This window comes from Halichoerus grypus, chromosome X (genome assembly GCF_964656455.1).
Source record: "Halichoerus grypus chromosome X, mHalGry1.hap1.1, whole genome shotgun sequence".
In the NCBI taxonomy this organism is placed as follows: domain Eukaryota; kingdom Metazoa; phylum Chordata; class Mammalia; order Carnivora; family Phocidae; genus Halichoerus; species Halichoerus grypus.
The window spans coordinates 91,730,993-91,750,849 of NC_135727.1; the positions used below are offsets into that span (position 1 = coordinate 91,730,993).

A 19,857-nucleotide genomic window follows, 5' to 3' on the forward strand; every position below is an offset into this window, starting at 1 on the left:
CACTCTTCCCAACGGGTCCACCCAGGGCCCCCTGGTGCCCTGGAGACATCCAGGTACAGATCACAGCTGCCAGTGGGGAAGCTTAAACGCCCACACTCTGTCCCCGGGGGCTGGGTTGCAAAAGTACCCTTCCCACCCTGCTGGATAAGAGACCTGCCTGCTTACTTGGACCTGGGCCCTGACTATCCTCCCAAACTGGGGTTCCCTTAAGGCAAGTCTGCTTCTCCTCCTCAGATGGTGAACATCATGCCTCCCTTCCTCAGGTTAGGGCTAACAATGCAATGTGGAACTGGCTACCCCCTGAGCTCAAAGGAGAGGCCCTAGAGGGTCTTTCCCTTCTGTAGAGGGGCTCTGCCACCCCTGCGAATGCCCACGGTTGGCCTCCCAGGGCTACTCTGCTGGGTGATATCCAGTCCCCCCACTGCCCTCCCAACCACACATGCCGGGTCCCATGCAAGAGGCTCCTCAAGGGCCCCAAACTGGCTGGGAGCAGGCAGTGAAGGGCTTGCAGCGAACCATGGACCCCAATTAAAAAAGGGAAGAAGGGAGAGAGGTGATGGCCAGGGGCCCTCAGAAGTATAGAGCCAAGCATGTGGAAGTCAGGGAGACCCAACTCGGGAGAGGAGCCCTCACAGAGGGGAGCAGGAACAGACCCTCCAGGTGAGGCAAAGCCACCGAGCACAGTCTGAAGGCATGGGAGCCGAGAGCACCTGCACATGGTGCTACAAGCTGAGGCCCCGCAGGACTCTGTCCTCCCCGGCCCTCACCTCTGCACTCTGCTCCTCGGACGAGTCGTCGTAGTCATGCTTGCCCTCCTGGCTACCATACTCGCGGGGATATGAGCGGTAGTCCATGTCCCGGTAGTCGTGGTCTCGGCTGCGGTTCTCCCCACCGTCATCTTGCGCACGGTCCGTGGCTCCATAGCGGCCAGTCCTGTCCCCACGACCACCTCTGAGGGAAGAACGGGGAGGGATCAGAGGGCAGTCCTTTCTGCAAGGTACAAGAGGCGAGGGCGGGCTCCCACCCACTCACTCCCTCTAGGCCCTAGATCCCACTCCCGACGGGGCTCCCTAAATCCTGACTCCAGGAGGTGAGCTGGTCCCCACCCCTCAAACATCCAATCCACTTCTCCTTCCCTCTGCCACCTCCCCGGCCCGTGCCTGTCTTCCTTCGCGAGGCCCTCAGATGTGGCGTCAGGGCTAGTCTCACCCCCACCCCGCCTCTCCCAGCTCATTCGCTATGCCCTGAACGTGAGCGAGTATTCTATAAGGCAAAGCCAACCAAGCCCAACCGTTGCACTCCCTTCAATGGCTCCCCCTCATTCTCAAGATAAAACACCAAAATGCGCACGAAGGTCCTGCCAGGTCTGTGGGGTCTGCGGGGAGAGGTCCCTACCGCCCTCTCTCCCTCTGCCTCTCTGCTCGCTGTGCTACCCTGCCCCCCTGCTTTGCTGTCACCCTGCCGGCCCTGGCGGCTGTTTTGTTAAAATTTCTCCTACCACGATTACCGTAAAATAATTATCTCAAAGTTGATTTCATGTACATTTCTTTTTTTTTTTAAGATTTTATTTTTAAGTAATCTCTACACCCAACGTGGGGCTTGAAATTATAAGCCCGAGATCAAGAGTTGCATGCTCCACTGACTGAGCCAGCCAGGCGCCCCTCACATGCACTTCTTTGATGATTTAAAAAAGGACTAAAGTATGAGTTCTGGCAAAGAGGGGACCACATCCAGAGGGTCCACTGCCCTACTCCCCAAAACTAAGCTCAGTACCTGGTACTCAGTGGGTGCCGAATAATTTTTGTTTGATGAAATAATGACTTAAAAAGTATTCTAAAAGCAACCAATACATGTTTACTTAAAATAAGAAAAAACAGACACTGCACTAGACTACTCCTAGCAGGGTCCCAATCCTGGTCGGGAATGACACTGTTAGAATGTCTAGTATCAACACCACTACGAACGCTGTTCTAAGGCGCTAGCTGAACCAAGAGAATGAAGAAAAGAGGTAAAAAGCTGGACACAAGAAGGTAAAATTACCATTGTTTGTAAGTGGTATGACAATATACCTGCAAAGCCTAAGAGAGTCAAATGAAAAATGATTACAACCAATAAATCAGTAAGGATGCTGGGGACAAAAGTAACATGCAGAAACAGATACGTTGCCTCTATTCAGAGAGGCGTTGTTTAGAAATGGGAAGATCCGAAGTATAACTGAACCAAAAAGGTTAAATACCTAGACAAGCGCCAAGATCTTATGACTATACGTTTATATATATATAAATGTATATACAGGATACATATAAACCAGGATACGTTTAAAATGGGTCAAAGATTTGAGACAACATGGATGGAGCTAGAGAGTATGATGCTAAGCGAAATAAATCAGTCAGAGAAAGACAAATACCACATGATTTCACTCCTATGTGGAATTTAAGAAACAGAACAAATGAACAAAGGGAAAAAAAAAAGAGGGAGGCAAACCAAGAAACACCTTTTTAAAATTTTTATTTTTATTTTTTTTTAAAGATTTTATTTGACAGAGAGAGACAGAGCGAGAGAGGGAACATAAGTAGGGGGAGTGGGAGAGGGAGAAGCAGGCTCCCCGCTGAGCAGGGAGCCCAACGTGGGGCTCGATCCCAGGACCCTGGGATCATGACCTGAGCCGAAGGCAGATGCGTAACGACTGAGCCCCCCAGGCGCCCCAAGAAACAGACTCTTAACTATAGAGAACTGATGGTCACCAGAGGGAGGTGGGTGGAGGGGACGGGAGAAATAGGGGGTGGGGTTTGAAGAGTACACTTCTCATGAGGAAAAAAAAATTTCAAAAATAAAACAATCGGGGCACCTGGGTGGCTCAGTTGGTTAAGTGGCCGACTCTGGATTTTAGCTTGTCATGACCTCAGGGTCCTGGGATTGAGCCCCACGATGGGCTCCACACTCAGCGGGGAGTCTGCTTGAGATTCTCTCCCTCTGCCCTGCCCCCTACCTGCATGTGCGTGTGCTCTCTGTAAAATAAATAAATAAATCTCTTAAAAAAATAAAAATAAATCAGGAAAATATGAAAAAAAAATAAAATGCACGGTCCGATAGTAAAAAATAAAAATAAAAATAAAACTTGTCGGGTGCCTGGGTGGCTCAGTTGTTGGGCATCTGCCTTCAGCTCAGGTCATGATCCCAGGGTCCTGGGATTGAGCCCCGCATCGGGCTCCCTGCTCGGCGGGGAGCCTGCTTCTCCCTCTCCCACTCCCCCTGCTTGTGTTCCCTCTCTCGCTGTGTCTCTGTCAAATAAATAAGTAAAATCTTTTAAAAAATAAATAAAATGGGTCAAAGATTTAATAGAACTGAAACCATAAAAGTAGAAGAAAACACGAGATGATTTCTTGATAATCTTGAAATGGGGGAAAACTATGACCCAAATCCAGAAGCCACAGAAGAGATTATTAAAGTTAACTATATAAAAATAAAACACTTCTGCTTGGAAAAGAAAAAAAACATCATGAGCCCAGTCAGGACAAACTAACTGGGAAAAAGCATGGGAAGAGGAAGAGGAACACAATTCACAGGAAAGAAATACAAACAATTTAAATTTAAAAAGATGCTCTGTCTCATAATGAAGGATGAAAATTAAAACTACCCTGGACAGGCCATTTTATTTTTATTTTTTATTTTTTAAAGATTTTATTTATTTATTCGTAAGAGACAGAGAGAGAGAGAGAGAGAGAGAGAGAGAGAGAGAGGGAGAGGGGCACAGGGAGAAGCAGGCTCCCCGCTGAGCAGGGAGCCCGATGCAGGACTCGATCCCAGGATCCTGGGATCATGACCTGAGCCGAAGGCAGATGCTTAACCATCTGAGCCACCCAGGCGCCCCCTGGACAGGCCATTTTAAAATAAACATCTACAATTTATTTTTTGTGTATTTTTAGTCATTTTTATTGTGGTAAAATAGAGATCTCATAAAATTTACCACAAAATATACTCACAATGTTGAGCAACCATAACCGGCTGTTTCCGGAAACTTTTTTTCATCATCCCAAACAGAAACTCCCTACTCACTGAATATTAATCCCCCCCTCCCCCCGATTCTACTTTCAGTCTCTATGGATCAGCCTGTTCTCGGTACCTGGTGTAATCATACAATATTTGTTACTTTGTGTCTGGCTTCTTTCACTTAGCATCATGTTTTCAAGGTCCACCTCTGTTGTAGCCTAAGCCAGAACTTCCTTTGCTATGGCCGCACGTGTACGTAGGTACGGCATACAGCACTTTGGCCACGCATCTGCTGAAGGACACCTGCGCTGTCTCCACCTACTGATCACTTCTCGGCCTTTTGGCTAAGATCAAGTGTGTTTCCACCTACCGGCTGTTTCGGGTGTCGTGACTAATGCTGCTACGAACACTGGTGTACAAATATCTGTTTGGCTCCCTGCTTTCGAGTCCTTTGGGTAAATACCCAGGAATGTAACTGCTGGACCACACGGTAGTTGTAGATTTATTTTTTTGAGGAGCCCCTGGACAGTGTCCCACAGCAGCTGCACCATTTACATTCCCATTGGCAATGCACCATGGCTCCCATCTCTCCACATCCTCACCAACACTTGTCATTCTGCATCTCTTCCTGTGCTTATCGGCCACTTGTGTGTCTTTTCTGGAGAAACGTCTATTCGAGTCTTCTGCCCATTTCTGAATTGGGTTTTCCTGTGCTGCTGAAGGAGTTCTTTTTCTATTCTGGGTGTTAATCCCTTATTAGATATATGATTTGCAAATACCTTTCCCCATTCCGTGGGCTGTCTTTTCACTCTCTTGAACCATGTCCTTTTATGTTAAGATTCTAATCTTGATGAAGTCAAACTTGTTTTGAAATAATTTTAGATTTATAGAAAAGTTCAAAGATAACATAATTCTCATATACCCTTCACCCGGCTTCCCCTAATGTTAACAGGGGACAAATGTAACCACAGCACATTTGTCAAAACTAAGAAGTTAATTAAACCCCACACTTTATTAGGATTTCACCTGTTTTCCCACTACTTTTTTTTTTTTTTAAAGATTTTATTTATTTGACAGAGAGAGCGAGAGAGCACAAGCAGGGGGAGCAGCAGAAAGAGAGGGAGAAGCAGGCTTCCCGCTGAGCAAGGAGCCTGATGCGGGGCTCGATCCCAGGACCCTGGGATCATGACCTGAGCCGAAGGCAGATGCTTAACCATCTGAGCCACCCAGGTGCCCCTACTTTTTTTTTTTAAGATTTTATTTATTTATTAGAGAGAGCGAGAGACAGCGAGAGAGGGAACACAAGTGGGGGTGGGTGGGAGAGGGAGAAGCAGGCTTCCCACTGAGCAGGGAGCCCGATGCGGGGCTCAATCCCAGGACTCTGGGATCATGACCTGAGCCGAAGGCAGACGCTTAATGACTGAGCCACCCAGGCGCCCCATTTTCCCACTACCATCCACTTTCTGTTCCAGGATTGAATCCAGGATGCCACATTGCTTTTAGTCATCATGCACCCTTAGTGTCCTCTGGCCTGTGAAGGTTTCTTAGTCTTGCCTTTTTTTTTTTTTAATGACTTTGACAGTTTTCAAGAGCACTGGTCAGCTATTTCGCAGAATGTACCTCAACTTGGGTTTGTCTGTTGTGTTTTTGTGATTAGACTAGAAGTTATGGAGGTTATGGTATTTTGGGGGAGAATACAAGAGAGGTGACTTGCCCTGCTGATCGCACTGTATAAGGGGGCTCATGATATCAACGTGACTTATCACTGCCGATGCTGACCTTGACCATGTGGTTGTGGTGGGGTATGCCAGGTTCCTCCACTATAGTTTCTCTTTTTCCCTTTCTACACTCTGTTCTTTAGAAGTGAGTCACTAAGATTAGCCCACACTCAGGAGGAGGAGAATTAAGCTCTACCTCCTGGAATGTGGAGTATCTACATATATTATTTGGAATTCTTCTGTAAGGAAGCTTTGTGATAGAACATTTCTAACACAACAGATCTGTAAAAGTCCAAATGTTTGGCAAGACGCTGTTGGTTAAGGCTGTATGGGAAATAGGCACTTTTGTACTGCTGGTAGGAGTGAAAACGGGAACAGTCCCTTGTGGAGGGGAATTTGGCAATAGCTGGTAAAACTAAAAATCTACCCTGACCCCCAGTTTTCCTGGAAATTTAATATACTAATATACTTGCACACATACAAAAGCATCATTCAACAGCACTGTTTATAACAGCAAAGGACAAAAAACAATTTAGAAGAGTCAGGAAAATTCTGTTTAAAAAAAAGACTAATGAGGGGGAAAAGAACCTCACCAAATATTAAAACATATTATATATAAAGGTGGAACCATTGAAACACAAATGGACAGATCAGTGAAACTGAACAGAGTCCACACTACACAATAACACACATGGAAATTTAGAGTAACCCAGAGGTTGCAACTCAAATGAACAGGGTGAAAATGGATTAGTCAATAAACACCAGTTGCAATAACGGTCTGGCCCAGAGATCAGCAAACTACAGCCAGTGGACCCAATCCAGTCACCTAAATAAAGTTTTCTTGAACACGGCTATACCCATTCATTTACATATTGTCTGGGGCTGCTTTTAGCTGAGTAGTTGTGACGGAAATGGCGTGGTCTGCAGTGTCAAAAATACTTACTTTCTGGTCCTTCACAGAAAAAGTTTAAGAAAATAAAAGTTGTTTATCTACCTCACTTCTTATACCAAGTAAATTCTAGATGAATCAAAAATTGAAATCCCTGAATAGAAACTGTAAAGACATTAGAAGGAAAACATAAGAAAAAAATGAATCACCCCAAGAACGGGGAAGGCCTTTCTAAGCAAGACGAAACCCTGAAGTCATTAAAAAAAAAAAAAACCTGATAAATCTGGCTTTGTAAAAACTTAAAAACGGGTTAAAAAATACCATAAACAAATAAACATGTCATAAAGCAAGCATGGTAAAATGTTAATGGTAGAATCCAGTGGATGGGTATAGAGGTTATTCACTGTAAAATTCTTCCAACTTAAAAAAAAAAAAAAAAAAATTCTTCCAACTTTGCAGTATGTTTGAAATTTCATAATAAAATACTGGAAAAACACCATAAAGCTCAAAGATAATTAACAAATGGAGAAAATGAAATGTTTCCAGACATCTGGTTGGTTTCCAATTTTCATAATTGTTCATTCATTTATTCGTTCAACAAATATTAATGTAACATTTGCTATGTGTCAAGTACTGTTCTAGGTGCTGGGGATAACTGCTGTGAATAAAATGAAGTCCTTGTCCTTGTGAGCTTGGCTTGGAACCCAAATTATTTCTTTATGATAAATGCCTGGACAAGAAGTGGCTGGTATGAGTGACATATTTTTAAGGGTTTTGTTTTGTTTGTTAGAGAAGGGGAGGGGGGGAGGGGGAGAAGGAGAGAGAGAATCTTAAGCAGGCTCCATGCGTGGCACAGAGCCCGACACAGACCTCGATCTCATGACCCTGAGATCATAACCTGAGCCGAAATAGAGTCAGATGCTTAACCGACTGAGCCACCCAGGCGCCCCTTAAGGTTTCTGATATGAGCAATATGTGTTTGCTTACCACAGTTATCCCTCAATAGGTGAACTCTAGTCCTCAGAATTTAAGAACCGAACAGTTGATAAATGTTCAGATGAAACCCTGAACTCTGACACTCAGCATCTAAACCAAATAAATTTTTTAAAGATTTACTTGAGAGAGAGAGAGAGAGAGCGAGCGCACAAGCACATATGAGCAGGGGGGAGGGGGAGAGGGAGAGAGAATCCTCAAGCAGACTCCCTGCTGGGCATGGAGTCTGAGGAGGGGCTTGATTCCAGGACCCCAAGATCATGACCTGAGCTGAAACCAAGAGTTGGCCACTTACCCGAGCCACCCAGGTGCCCCTAAACTAAATAAATTTGCATACTGAACTCTAGCTATTTAAACCTGGGAAGAGAACAGATTTGGACATTTGTAAAGGACACTTTTCATTGGCCACAGAGCACTTTGACGAAATACCTTCCAAAGACAGACCCTGTTCATAATACATTTCCACAAAGCTGGACTGAATCCTAATATGTGAGGACCTCTGCAAAATGAATATATTTCTGAAAAATATAAACTGCCAAAACTGGCAGAAGAACTAGACAAAACGATCATTACAAACCCAGGCCCTTTCGAAGCTCAGTTTTAACAAGCTTTCAAGGGACAGATAATTTTTATACAAGTTTCTCCAATAAAGAGAGAAATGGCAAAAGCTGCCCAAATCATGCCATGAGGCTATGGTGACTCAGTGTCAGATGGGTACTAGAAAAGGCAATCGTTAAGACCACTTTACTGAGGGACACAGATGCAAATATCCTAAATAATACAGTACCTAATCAAATGTAACAGTGTTTTAAAAACGTACATATTAAATAATTTTTCTGCCAACAATCCATGAAGAAGCATTAGGAAAACTCAAATTCAGAAGCATCTACAAAGCCAAGGACCTGTGCTCTTAAAACATACTGAGGCCATGGATGAAAAAGAAAAACTTAGTAACTGTTCCTGAGTAAAGGGAACCAAAATACAAAGTTGCTCCGTGCAGTGTAGTGTGTGATCCTGGACAGGATCCTAGATTAGGGAACCAATGCCATAAAGGACAAGGGATGACATAAAAATACGGACTTTTTAGAAGATAAAAGTATTATAACAATGTTCAATTTCCTGATATTCAGAAGTGTACTATAGTTATGAAAGAGAGTTCTTGTTCTTAGGACATACATTCTGTCATGCTTAAGGGTCATGTCAGTCACTAACTGAAATGATACATGAAAAAAAAAGTTGCCTATATATAGATACCTAGATATGTATCTGCATCTCTATATATAGAGAGAGATGGGGGGCAGAAGGGGATGGTGAGGCATATAGGTAGGTAAAATAAATGTGGCAAAATGTTTACAGTTAGTGGTTCTGGGGAGAAGATATACAGGAGTTTACTGTACTTGCAACTTTTCTGAAAATTGGAAATTTTTTTCAAAATAAGAAGTTATAAACATACACACCATGATCAAGGAAGGTATAACTCAACAATGGCAAGGATATAATTTAATTGTGAAACTGATGGACAAAAAGAGAAAAAAAAGCACGTAATTATGAAGTTCGATTCTCTCTTTTTTTTTAATGTTCATCAAACCCAACACTGATTATTTTTTTTAAAGATTTTATTTATTTATTTATTTGACAGAGATAGAGCACAAGCAGGGGGAACGGCAGGCACAGGGAGAGGGAGAAGCAGGCCCTCTGCCGAGCGGGGAGCCCGATGCGAGGCTCAATCCCAGGACCCTGGGATCATGACCTGAACCGAAGGCAGACATTTAACCGACTGAGCCACCCAGGCACACCTGATTTTTTTTTTTTTTAAGATTTATTTATTTGAGAGAGCGAGCGAGCACAGGGGGAGAGGGAGAGAGAGAATCTCAAGCCGACTCCGTGCTGAGTGCAGAGCCAATGCGGGACTCGATCCCAGGACCCTGAGATCATGACCTGAGCCGAAATCAAGAGTCGGATGCTTAACTGACTGAGCCACCCAGGTGCCCCCGATTCTCATTTCTGATCAATCTTGACAAACTAAGATTATTTTCTTGGTTTATGAAAGGCTATGTTCTAACAGCCTACAGCACATATCCAATTTGATGGCTAAGCAGACGGGGCTGCCTATCAGGCCGGCACTGACTGCTAATGTCTTGCAGATGTCCTTTATGAGACAGAAATGTCTCATCTATCTGCAGATGTCCTTTATGAGAAAGAAAATAAACTACATTGTTTAAGCCATTATTCTTCAGATTTTCTGTTACAACCTGCCAAAATGAATCTTATTTTGTGCACCCAGCATCACTGACACTGTTTAATATGGTACTAAAGTCCTAGACAACGTTATAAGTGAGGAAAAAGAAGTGACAGAATTTATTTGCATACAGCATGATCAATTACTTAGAAAGACTATCAGAATCAACAATGAATAATCAGAAATAACAAGAGAGTACAGCAGGGGTAAGATAACTTAGAAAAAAATCAACAGCTTTCCTCTACCCCAGCAAACACAAGCTTGGAAAATATAAAAGAAAATAAGATGTCAATGAAAACTATTGAAGCACCTAGGAATTACACAAGACTTGTATTTTCATTTATTCAGATTTGAATGTCATTCATTCATTCATTCATTCATTTTAAAGTAGGGCTTGAACTCACGACCCTGAGATCAATACCTGAGCTAAGATCAAGAGTCAGACGCTTAACTGACTGAGCCACAAAGACACCCCATAGATTTATTTTATTTTATTTATTTTTTAAGATTTTTATTTATTTATTTGAGAGAGTGAGAGAAAGCGTGAGCCAGGGCAAGGGGAGGCAGAGAGAGAGGGAGAAGCAGACTCCCCGATGAGCAGGGAGCCCGACGTGGGGCTCGATCCCAGGACCCTGAGATCATGACCCGAGCCGAAGGCAGACGCTAACCAACTGAGCCACCCAGGAGCCCCTTGTATGTCCTTTAAACGAACTTTAAAATATTCTCCATACAGGTCTTGGATGAGATCACCAATTAACAAAGATGACAGTTCTCCCCAAATTAATATATAAATTTGATGCAATCTTAATCAAACTTCTTGAATGTTTTTGAGGGACTTGATACATTTTTTATAGAAGTCCTGCAAATGGCTAAAATCAACTTTGATAAATAAGAGAGCAAAGTTGGAGCTAAGAGATTCTAATAAAGCCATAATAACAAAAGCAGTAAGGTTCTGGCATGAGAATTAAGCAAATAGACCAATGAAACAAATCAGATTACTCAAGACAGATCCACGTACATGAGGGAACTTGAAATGAGATGACGTACTACAAATCAATAAAGAAAGAATGGACTATTTAAAAGGTACTGGGAAAACTGCCTACTATATGGAGGAACACAAAACCAGAACCTACCTTATACCATATTCAAAAGTGTACTCTTAAATGTTATTAAAGATCTGAACGTGAAAGGGAAAACTATAGAGTGAAAACAATCTTTGCGATCCAGAGGCAGGAACAGAGGTTTCTGAATGCACAGATTACAAGACAAAAAAGTGATGAATCTTACAGGTACCCATCCTGAGGGAATCATTAAGTAAAAGGCAACAGGCATACACCATGGCATCCTTGGGACCAATTAGGAGCAAAGCACTAATACACACATGGCAATAGAGACAGATCTTAAAAATGCAGTGCTGAGTAATACAAAGTTCAGGAACAGAATGAAAACTGCAGCACTCTGTCATTTGTATAAACTGAAAACAGGGACACTCAAAACAATGCTACATATTTTAGAAGGATACATTTCAAACAGGACAGAACAGCTGCCTACAGCTATCGGAATTGGAAATAAAAAGGAAAAAAAAATATGGCAAGAGAAGGCCTTGCAGTGACCTATGACAGAAACCCACCTTGAACTGAAAAGGTATGATTTAACTCAAACCTCTGCACTTGAGGTCTTTTGAAAGCCGAAAGAAAGACAGTGGCTTTATTTGGTTATAAAGTCTGAAGGAAGTATGTCACCTACTCAAACTCAGAAACTGCCACAGAGCATTTCCAGAGAATACCACCCAAAACTTGAATGCTTTCAAAAGACATTTTTTTAAGAAGACTGAATAACAGTAGATGATGACCCCATCTCAAATTTGGGCTCACTCTTCAGAAAACATTTTTAGAGGGGGTGGTGGAAGAAGAAACCCTTTGTAAGACATTTTAAAAAATTATTTCCCCCCTGACTTTTTATAAATCTACTGACTCTTAACAGAGGCTTTCTGGGAGCATTACGTCTACTTTCCAAGGCACTCTTAATATGTCAGGAATAGATCATCTGCATGAGAATCAACTGGAGTGATCCACCAGGATGGTGAGGGTTGGCCCAGGATCTCTGTATTTTACCAAGTGTCCCGACTGTTTCCTGTTCATACCAGTTTAAAAATAACCACACGGGAAAAATAAAATAAAATAAAAATAACCATACGAGAGTGTCCCATTCTAAGACAAGTATCCTGCCAGCTTCAGCCCACCTTGTCCTGAAGTCTCCCACTATCTGACCTGGCTTGCCCCATACTTATCCTGCACAAATGCCTGACTCTGAAAGGACCACTCCCATCCATCCCTCCAACCCAAAGCTATAGCCCACACCTCTCCCCTGAGAATCCACAGGCACTTACAACCCACCACCCACCTGCCACCCACCTCTGCCTCTCCTCCTGCAGTGGCTGTCCACACCTTGGTGGTGGTGAACATCTGAGTCACCCAAACTGGAAACCTGGGCCTCTGCCTCCATTCCTCCCTTTCTCTTGATCCTTTCCCAACTCCACAACCAACCATGGCACCTATCAAGCTGTTTCTTAGTCACCTGTAAACTGTGTGGTCTCTCTTGTGAGACACTGAGGCAGAAGGCTACAGTCTTATCTGTCTCACTCAGCACTGCACTGCTAGAGCCTAGCACAGGTCCTGGCTCACAACAGGTGCCAAGTAAATGTCTGCTGAAAAGAAACCAATCATCTGCTGCACTGTTTCCTCTGCCCGGAAGTCCCCTCCTAGCACCTTCCTGGACCAATCCTTACACGGGGATAAGCCTAGGATGCTTGGTAGGGGTGGGAGTGGGTAACTCACCGTCTTTCATACTCCATGTCCTGATAGGGCCTGCGGGGGCTGCTGGGGCCCCTCCTCAGCCGCTGGCTCCGTTTCACTTCCCAGCCACCCCCGCTGCTGCCACCATGATCTGCCAGCCTGGGTGATGCCTCCTGCAGGGACTCTGGGGAGAGGAGAAGGAAGAAAGGGGTCAAGGCAGTTGGGGCCTCCTTGAGAAACCCTTGTTGTCAAGGCTCTCTGCTGTCCCTTAGCCCAGGGACATTACTTCCCAACTTCCTGGTGCTCCTGTGGACCAGAGCGGGAAGGCAGCCCCTACCTGGCCTGCTCCTTCCTTTCCCCACAAACATGAAGCTACAGCCCACAGCCCTAAAATAGCAAGGCCAGGGGCACCTGGCTGGCTCAGTCAGTAGAACATGCAACTCTGGATCTTGGGGTCATGAGTTCAAGCCCCACACTGGACGTAGAGCTTACTTAAATAAAATAAAACAGAAACAACAGGGCCTTCAGCAGAGAGGGAGCATCCTGCAGAGAGACCTGGTGGTACCACCTATTCTGTGATCAGGGCTCTGCCATCTGAGACTGGTAGACAAGTCTGAGCCTGGAGCTATCTGCCCAGGGGGTTCTCGGTGCTGGATGACTTGTCTAAGATCAGGCACATTAGGCACGGAAGCAAGACTTCACAACGGGAGTTGTAGGCACCCACCAGGCTCCTTCCATGGGGCCCCAGGTGCCATTTCATCCTCCCAACAAGAGGTTGGCTGCCCCCTACAAGACAGCAGAAGACCACGAAAGGCGTAGAGGGTAAAGGGGCTAACTTGGCAGTAAGACAGCTGACGTCTCCCTGGGCTCCGGGCCAACACAGCTTTGGCCCTCACTCTGCAACTGGCTCAGCCTCGAGCCCTGTCTCTTATGCGCCCTCTTATGCGGAGCCAGGTCCCAAGGTGGTTCTCTCCCCAGGGCTCTGGGTCCAACTTATTCAGAGGCAAAAGGAGCCCTTTTGAGGCTGTTCCCAACCCCTGTGCTGTTCTGCTGGGATGGAAGGGCAGTCATTTCACCCAACCCTCAGGGCTGCCATGAGAACTAAGTAAGTCCCCAGAGCCACGTGACCCGGCCAGGGGTCACCAAGAAGTATCCCAGAATCTTCAGGCCCCACCCTCTGAGCAGGAATCAGGCAAAGCTAGGCAGTAACAACACCTGCCCAACACTAGGTTACCACCACACCTTTCCTCCACGTATACACACAACCAATTTTCTCTTCCTCCTTAAGCCACAGGGAACCAGAGCTGCCTGCTCCCAGATGGATAAGAGTTAGAATCACAACCAGGGGCCCCAGTGGATGAGAGCCAGATACAAAACCCTCAGTAGACTCTGGCAAAGAGCTCAGAGTCACACACCGGTATCCACAACAGATAGGGACCAAAGTCACAGACATGCACCCCGAATAACTGTGGGCCCAAATCGCAAGACAGGAACAATGAATACAGGCCATAATCACACACTGAGGCCCTTTCAAAGGATGAGCGTCAGAGTCACGGATACGAACCCCTTCCCAAAGAAGGGGCAGTAAGTCATACACACATTCCTTGCGCTCCCTCCCCGCCTAGCAAGTGGGTTGGTTAGGGCCAGTCCCAGGAAGACTCCCTATGGATAAGGACCCCTCCCCATGGATAAGGACCTGAGTTACAGCACAGACTGCAAGGATAAAGACCAGAGTCATAGAGACGTTCCTGTTCCTCCTCCTCCTCCTCCTCCCCCACCCAAGAATAAGGACCAGAGCCACAGAATGCTTCTCCATGGATAGGTAAGTACCCAAGTCACACAGAGCAGATAGCACACCCCCTCCCCTATGGATAAAGACCTCGGCCCCTCCACGGATAAAGTTCGGTGTCGCAGACACAGTAAGCCACGGAAGCCCACTCCCATCGGTCTTTCCCTTCCCCCAACCCGCGTGCACCCATTCTGTGCCCCAATCGCGCACGCGCCTCCGCTCTCAAAAGGGGGGGGAGACACCCCCTCCCGGGCTCAGGCCATGCACGCATCCCTCGGTTCCGCGCGTAGCCCAGGCCCACGTCCCGTAGTCCGCCCTCGAGCCTCCTCTCCGCACCCGCCCGCCCCCGGCCCCTTACCTCCGCCCCCACGACCAGCGACGACGCTCACCTTCTCGGCCCGGGCTGTCAAGGGAGGGCTCCCGGACATCACCTCGGCGCGCCGCCACCTCCTCCAACTCTCCCAGCTCAGCCGGAGCCGGCCCGCACCACCCCCAAGTCCGGGGCTGGAGGCAGAAGGGCGGAGGAGCGGGGAGGGGAGAAGCGCCAAGCGCGCTACCCTCCCCAGGAAACCCAGTGCCGCCTACTCCCAGCCGGCCGCAATCATCAGCACAAAATGGCGACGACGAGAAGGGAGCCGGCGCTTCGACCACCATCCACCTACTAAGGGAGCGCGCTCTGGCCGGCCTCGTCTATTGGTCGCCGGCCGCCGACGGCCAGCCCTGGCCGGCTCTGATTGGCAAGCGTATGCCACCTCCCCACTCTCCTTCCGAATGCTCGCAAGTCGCGAAAAGGAGTAGCTATTGGCCAATCCGGCGAGGCCCGCTTTTTAGAAGCTTGGCTTCCTTCGAAGATGAAAGACAAACGGAAGCTCCGCCCCCTTCCCCAGAGGGCGAGGGAAATCTCCGTGCTATTGGCTGGGACCTGCATCCACCCAAATGTCAACGCTTTCTTATCAAGGAAATGAGCAGACCTATCAGCCAGAAATTCCTTAGCCTGACCGAGGTTAGGAAAATGGTCGCCCCCGTGAGGCCATGACAGAGGGAAGGAAAGAGGGCTGCTCAGCGCTTCATTTCATTCGAAAACCAAATCCAGACTCGGGACCTATTTGGTGCAGCGGGGGCGGAGCGACAATTGTCGCGCTCGGGCCAACTGCAGCTGCGCGTAGGCGCATTTCCGTCCCCGCCCCTGAGAGCTAGCAGCACAATCTGTCATGGCGGGCGGGCTGTTAGGTTTGTGCGCTCGCCGCCTTTTGGCAGTAGCGGCGACGCGTTTCCCGGCAGCCCGTGTTCGCTGGGAATCCAGCTCGTCCAGGGCCGTGATCGCCCCGTCGGCTGTGGCTGGAAAGCGGCCGCCGGAACCGACCGTACGCTGGCAGGAGGACCCAGATCCGGAGGACGAAAACCTCTATGAGAAGGTGAGAGGGAGTGGAAACGGGACGCCGGAAGGGTCAATCGGGGGCCGGCGGACGGGGCGCCGTAGAGGACGTTCTTAGGCGGCTGAGGATTGCGCTGCTGGTGAAATCCTCGAAGACTTGGGAACTTGGCCTAGCTTGATTTCCTTGTTTGTACCCTGGTAATCTTCAGTTCAGGGCCGGGGGCGAGATTGGCTTTATTTTGCAGACAGGTATCAAAACCTGAAGTGGGCAATGCTCAGAACACGTTAGAAGCAATATAGTATAACGACAATAATACTAAACACCCATGTATAATAGTAATAATCTAAACACTCTACGTACGTTATCTTATCTAATCCTCAAAACAACCCTATTTTGAAGTAGGTACTGTTAGCATACCTGTTCTACAGATGAGGAAACTGAAGCATAAAGATGTTAAGTGACTTGCCCAAACTCGCATAACTGAACGTGTGGCGGAATCAGGTCCTCTGTGTTGTGGTGATAGCAGAGACTCTGAAATCAGAATGCCATGGTTGGAATACAAGCACCCACAGTTATTCATCTTTGTGACCTTGGTCAAGTAGCTTAACTCCGTGGTTGCCTCTTTGTAAAATGGGGAAAGTATGAGGACACCTTCTAGAAAATAAAATGCTACATCTGCCTCACGTAATTAAATGAGTCAAAATGCTCAGAACAGCTGCCGGCACCTGGTATTCAGCATTAGAAGGTGTTAATCATTATTGCTACTTTCCGCCTCCCTGGGATATGCTGAAGTTTGTGTATGGCACACAGTAGGTTCTTCATCAGTACTGTCCTCTGGCTTGGATATATAGGATGCTTATTCATTTATCCATTCATTTTGTAAATAAGGAGCCAGGGCGTGCTGTATGCCAGGTGCGGTTCAGGGCCCTAGGGGTTCAGCAGTGTGGAAATCAGATAAAGCCCTTGCTCTCGTAGAGCTTATGTGATAGTGGAGAACACAGAAGGTAAACATGTAAAATATTTGGAAACAGTAATATTGAGTATGTAATAAGATAATGTGATAGGACCTGGGGAGATGCTACCTTGGTAAACTAATAACTGCTAGAAAGAAAGTTAAGCAAGATAAGTGGATGGGGAGTGACTTCGGGGTAGGGGGTAATTTTGTTAGGTGAAACCATAGGAAATTGGCAATATTCAACCATCTTTAACCTATAAAAGTGGCAATTTCCTGTAGTTTAAGACAAGTAATGGATAAGGTAACTAGGGAATGCCTCCTAAGGGAAGTGATTATGAAGCCAACACTTTGAGTGAGGAGACAGATCTAGCCATGACAAGATCTGGGGGGAAGGCTTTCCAGGCAGAGGGAACAGTAAGTGCAAAGGCCCTGTGGTAAGAAGGAGGTTGACAACTCCTAAGACTAGAAAGAGGAATTAAAGGAGAGAGGGGAGATTGGTCTGAGGTGAAATTGGAGACCAACATATGCAGTGCCAGCATAAGGCTTTTGTGGAGCCACAGGAAGCCCTCATTGACCTCTTCTTCTTCTTGCCACAGAACCCAGACTCCCACGGTTATGACAAGGACCCTGCTGTGGACGTCTGGAACATGCGGGTCGTCTTTTTCTTTGGCTTCTCCATTGTCTTGGTCCTTGGCAGCACCTTTGTAGCTTATCTGCCTGATTACAGGTGCATGGGGGGTGTCCAAGAGAGTGGAATGGGTGGGGGTGGAAGTTGAAGGGGACTGTGCCAGGCATCCTGTTCTTTGTGCCAGTGGGGATTGGGGAGATAAGATGGGGATTGGTGTCCAGTGAGGCTCCCTCATGTCTACTCCCGTGCTGCTGCCTCCAGAATGCAGGAGTGGGCCCGCCGAGAGGCTGAGAGGCTTGTTAAATTCCGAGAGGCCAATGGCCTCCCCATCATGGAATCCAACTGCTTTGACCCCAGCAAGATCCAGCTGCCGGAGGATGAGGACTGACCCGTTGCCAAGCAGGGCTCAAGAAACATCACCTTCTCCACCGCCTCCCTGTCATTCTGCCCTTTCTTCAGAGCACCTAATTAAAGGGACTAAAAGTCTGACTGGCTGGTGTTGGTTTTGTTGTGGCGGGGGGATGTGGGAATGGGGGTGTCAGGTCTTAAAAGGCCACTGCAGCCTTTTCTCGGTGTTCTGGTTATCTGTTGCTGGGTAACAAACACCCTAAGACTTAGTGGCTGAAGATGACAATTTAGTATTACCTTTCATGGTCCTGTGGTCGACTGGGCTTAGCTAGGTGGCTCTTCTCGGGGCCTCAGGTGGTTGCAGTCAGATGGTGGCAGGGGGGCTGGAGGCATCTTTAACTGGGATGGACATCCAAGGTGGCTTCTTCACTCGCGTGTCTGGCACTTCAGTCTTCTTCCATGTGGCATCTCTCTCCAGCAGAATAGTCCGGGCTTCTTACAGGGTGGCTCAGGGCTCCTCTGGATGGGGGTTTGGCATATAGGAAGAAATCAATGGCAACCATCTTAGAAGGGCCGGGACGACTGGGGATTGAGGGTGGTGTGTCAGAGCAGGGCTTTTCTATTGCCGAGGATGAGCATTTGTCTCCGTCGCCACCTTCTCTGTTTCTGTCTGCGCTTTGGAGTTTCTGCCCGTCTTGTGTCTTGGTGAGTCTGGATGCCTCTCCCTTCCCTTCTGTCCCAGTCTGGGTGGTCTCGCACACAAGATGCACATCTCTGTATATGCATGCATGTCTTTGCCTGCCTGCTCCCCTTCTCTCTCTCTCTCTCTCTGTCTCTCTCTGTCTCTCTCTCAGGAATTCTCCCCTTGCACATTCTTTCTCTGGGAATAGGCTGTCTCCTTGCATCAGGGGCTCATTCTTTCAGGCTCTGTCTTTGTCCCCCTCTGTCTCTCTGTCTTCTGGAAGATGGAGCTCAGGAGACTTGCTCTAGCTGTCTGTTTCTTTCCAGGGAGTCTCTCCTAAATCCCTGTTAAGTCTGGACATCTGGGCTCCCCTTCATGCCCTTGGCATCTCTGCCCTGTTCCACAGCCCATACTTCAAAACTCCACATCACATGCTCATTGCTACCATCTCTGTGCTTGTTCCTGCTTGGGACTTCAGAGGTGATGTCTCTACCCCTAGCTACTGAGTCTCAGGAGGAGCCCTAGTCCACTGGCCTGTGGCTAAGGTGGGAGCAACATCCACGTAGAGCCTTCCCGGAAGTGAGCAATTTCACTTCCTGAGTGCTTCCTTGTGGGGCCTGTCTCCCAACCTGAGGATAGGCTCCAAAGCAGAGAATCCCAACATGTAAAGGGAGCACTCTCCACCTTCCAGCCTGCCGTTACTGGGACTGAAAGTGAAAGGGACATGTTATCCCAGCCACCAAGTACCTGAGTATATTGGGCGATTACTCCCTATAATAAACCTCAGCCTGTTGCTGCCATACCCTACCATCGGCCCGGAGAACCTATCCCCCCACTGACCCCATCCAGGAGGTAAGCTGCATGAGGGCAGGTATTTGGGCATGTCCGTTCGCTTAGCGCACAGATTGGTACAGTATGTGCTTGAGAAACGTGATATTGCTACCTCTGGTCTAGGGACTGTGCCCTACCATCAATGCCCTTCAGGCTTATGGCTACTGAGGCTGCATACTTCCAGTTCCCCCAGTTCTGCCTCCTCATCCAGCTCCCAGGACCTCAAGAAACCTCCATTCTGGCCAAACAGGAGCCTGCACTTGGACTAAATCCTAAAATCCATATTTTTGCTCCCTTCCTGATGGCAACAATACCACCTTCCCTCCCCTCCCAGCCACAACCGGCCACCTCAAAACTTCTTTGTTCTGACCATTGAATTAAAATGTACATACAGGGGTGCCTGGGTGGCTCAGTCAGTTAAGCATCTGCTTTCAGCTCAGGTCATGATCTCAGGGTTCTGGGATCAAGTCCCAAGTCAGGCTTCCTGCTCAGTGGGCGTCTGCTTCTCCCTCTCCCTCTGCCCCTCCCCCTGCCCCCACCGCCCATGCTCTCTCTCTCTCTCTCAAATAGATAAATAAAATCTTAAAAATATATATACATACAGTCTTCAAAGTTCATTTACTT

General features: G+C 47.2%; 2 protein-coding genes across 10 annotated transcripts in view; one reads left to right on the top strand and one right to left on the bottom strand.

The window, feature by feature from the left end:
- The window catches only part of RBM10 (RNA binding motif protein 10), a 29,355-nt gene extending 14,150 nt beyond the window's left edge, over positions 1–15,205 (bottom strand). For 5 of the 9 annotated variants that reach the window (XM_036117310.2, XM_036117309.2, XM_036117305.2 and 2 more), the window contains exons 1-3: positions 14,803–15,205; positions 12,667–12,808; positions 768–951 (exon numbers count right to left, since the gene is read on the bottom strand). In XM_036117310.2, the coding sequence (XP_035973203.1) occupies positions 768–951; positions 12,667–12,808; positions 14,803–15,067 (591 nt within the window). In that variant the 5' untranslated portion in view covers positions 15,068–15,205. Of the gene's footprint in view, positions 1–767; positions 952–12,666; positions 12,809–14,771 lie in introns of all 9 variants that reach the window. The other 4 variants (XM_078064354.1, XM_078064353.1, XM_078064352.1 and 1 more) reach the window with 1 other exon arrangement.
- A 202-nt stretch (positions 15,206–15,407) lies between these two features.
- Positions 15,408–17,858, top strand: NDUFB11 (NADH:ubiquinone oxidoreductase subunit B11). Its single transcript, XM_036117311.2, has 3 exons — positions 15,408–15,828; positions 17,341–17,471; positions 17,634–17,858. Exons 1-3 carry the CDS (start codon positions 15,625–15,627, stop codon positions 17,758–17,760), a joined length of 462 nt encoding a protein of 153 aa, XP_035973204.1. The 5' UTR covers positions 15,408–15,624; the 3' UTR covers positions 17,761–17,858.
- The last annotated feature ends 1,999 nt before the right edge of the window (positions 17,859–19,857 follow it).

Excerpts from the sequence above, each read along its gene's own strand:
- NDUFB11 (XM_036117311.2), top strand. The coding sequence starts at position 15,625 with ATGGCGGGCGGGCTGTTAGGTTTGTGCGCTCGCCGCCTTTTGGCAGTA. Across the intron at positions 15,829-17,340 it reads ACGAAAACCTCTATGAGAAG|AACCCAGACTCCCACGGTTA; the intron begins GTGAGAGGGAGT and ends TTCTTGCCACAG. Across the intron at positions 17,472-17,633 it reads GCTTATCTGCCTGATTACAG|AATGCAGGAGTGGGCCCGCC; the intron begins GTGCATGGGGGG and ends TGCTGCCTCCAG.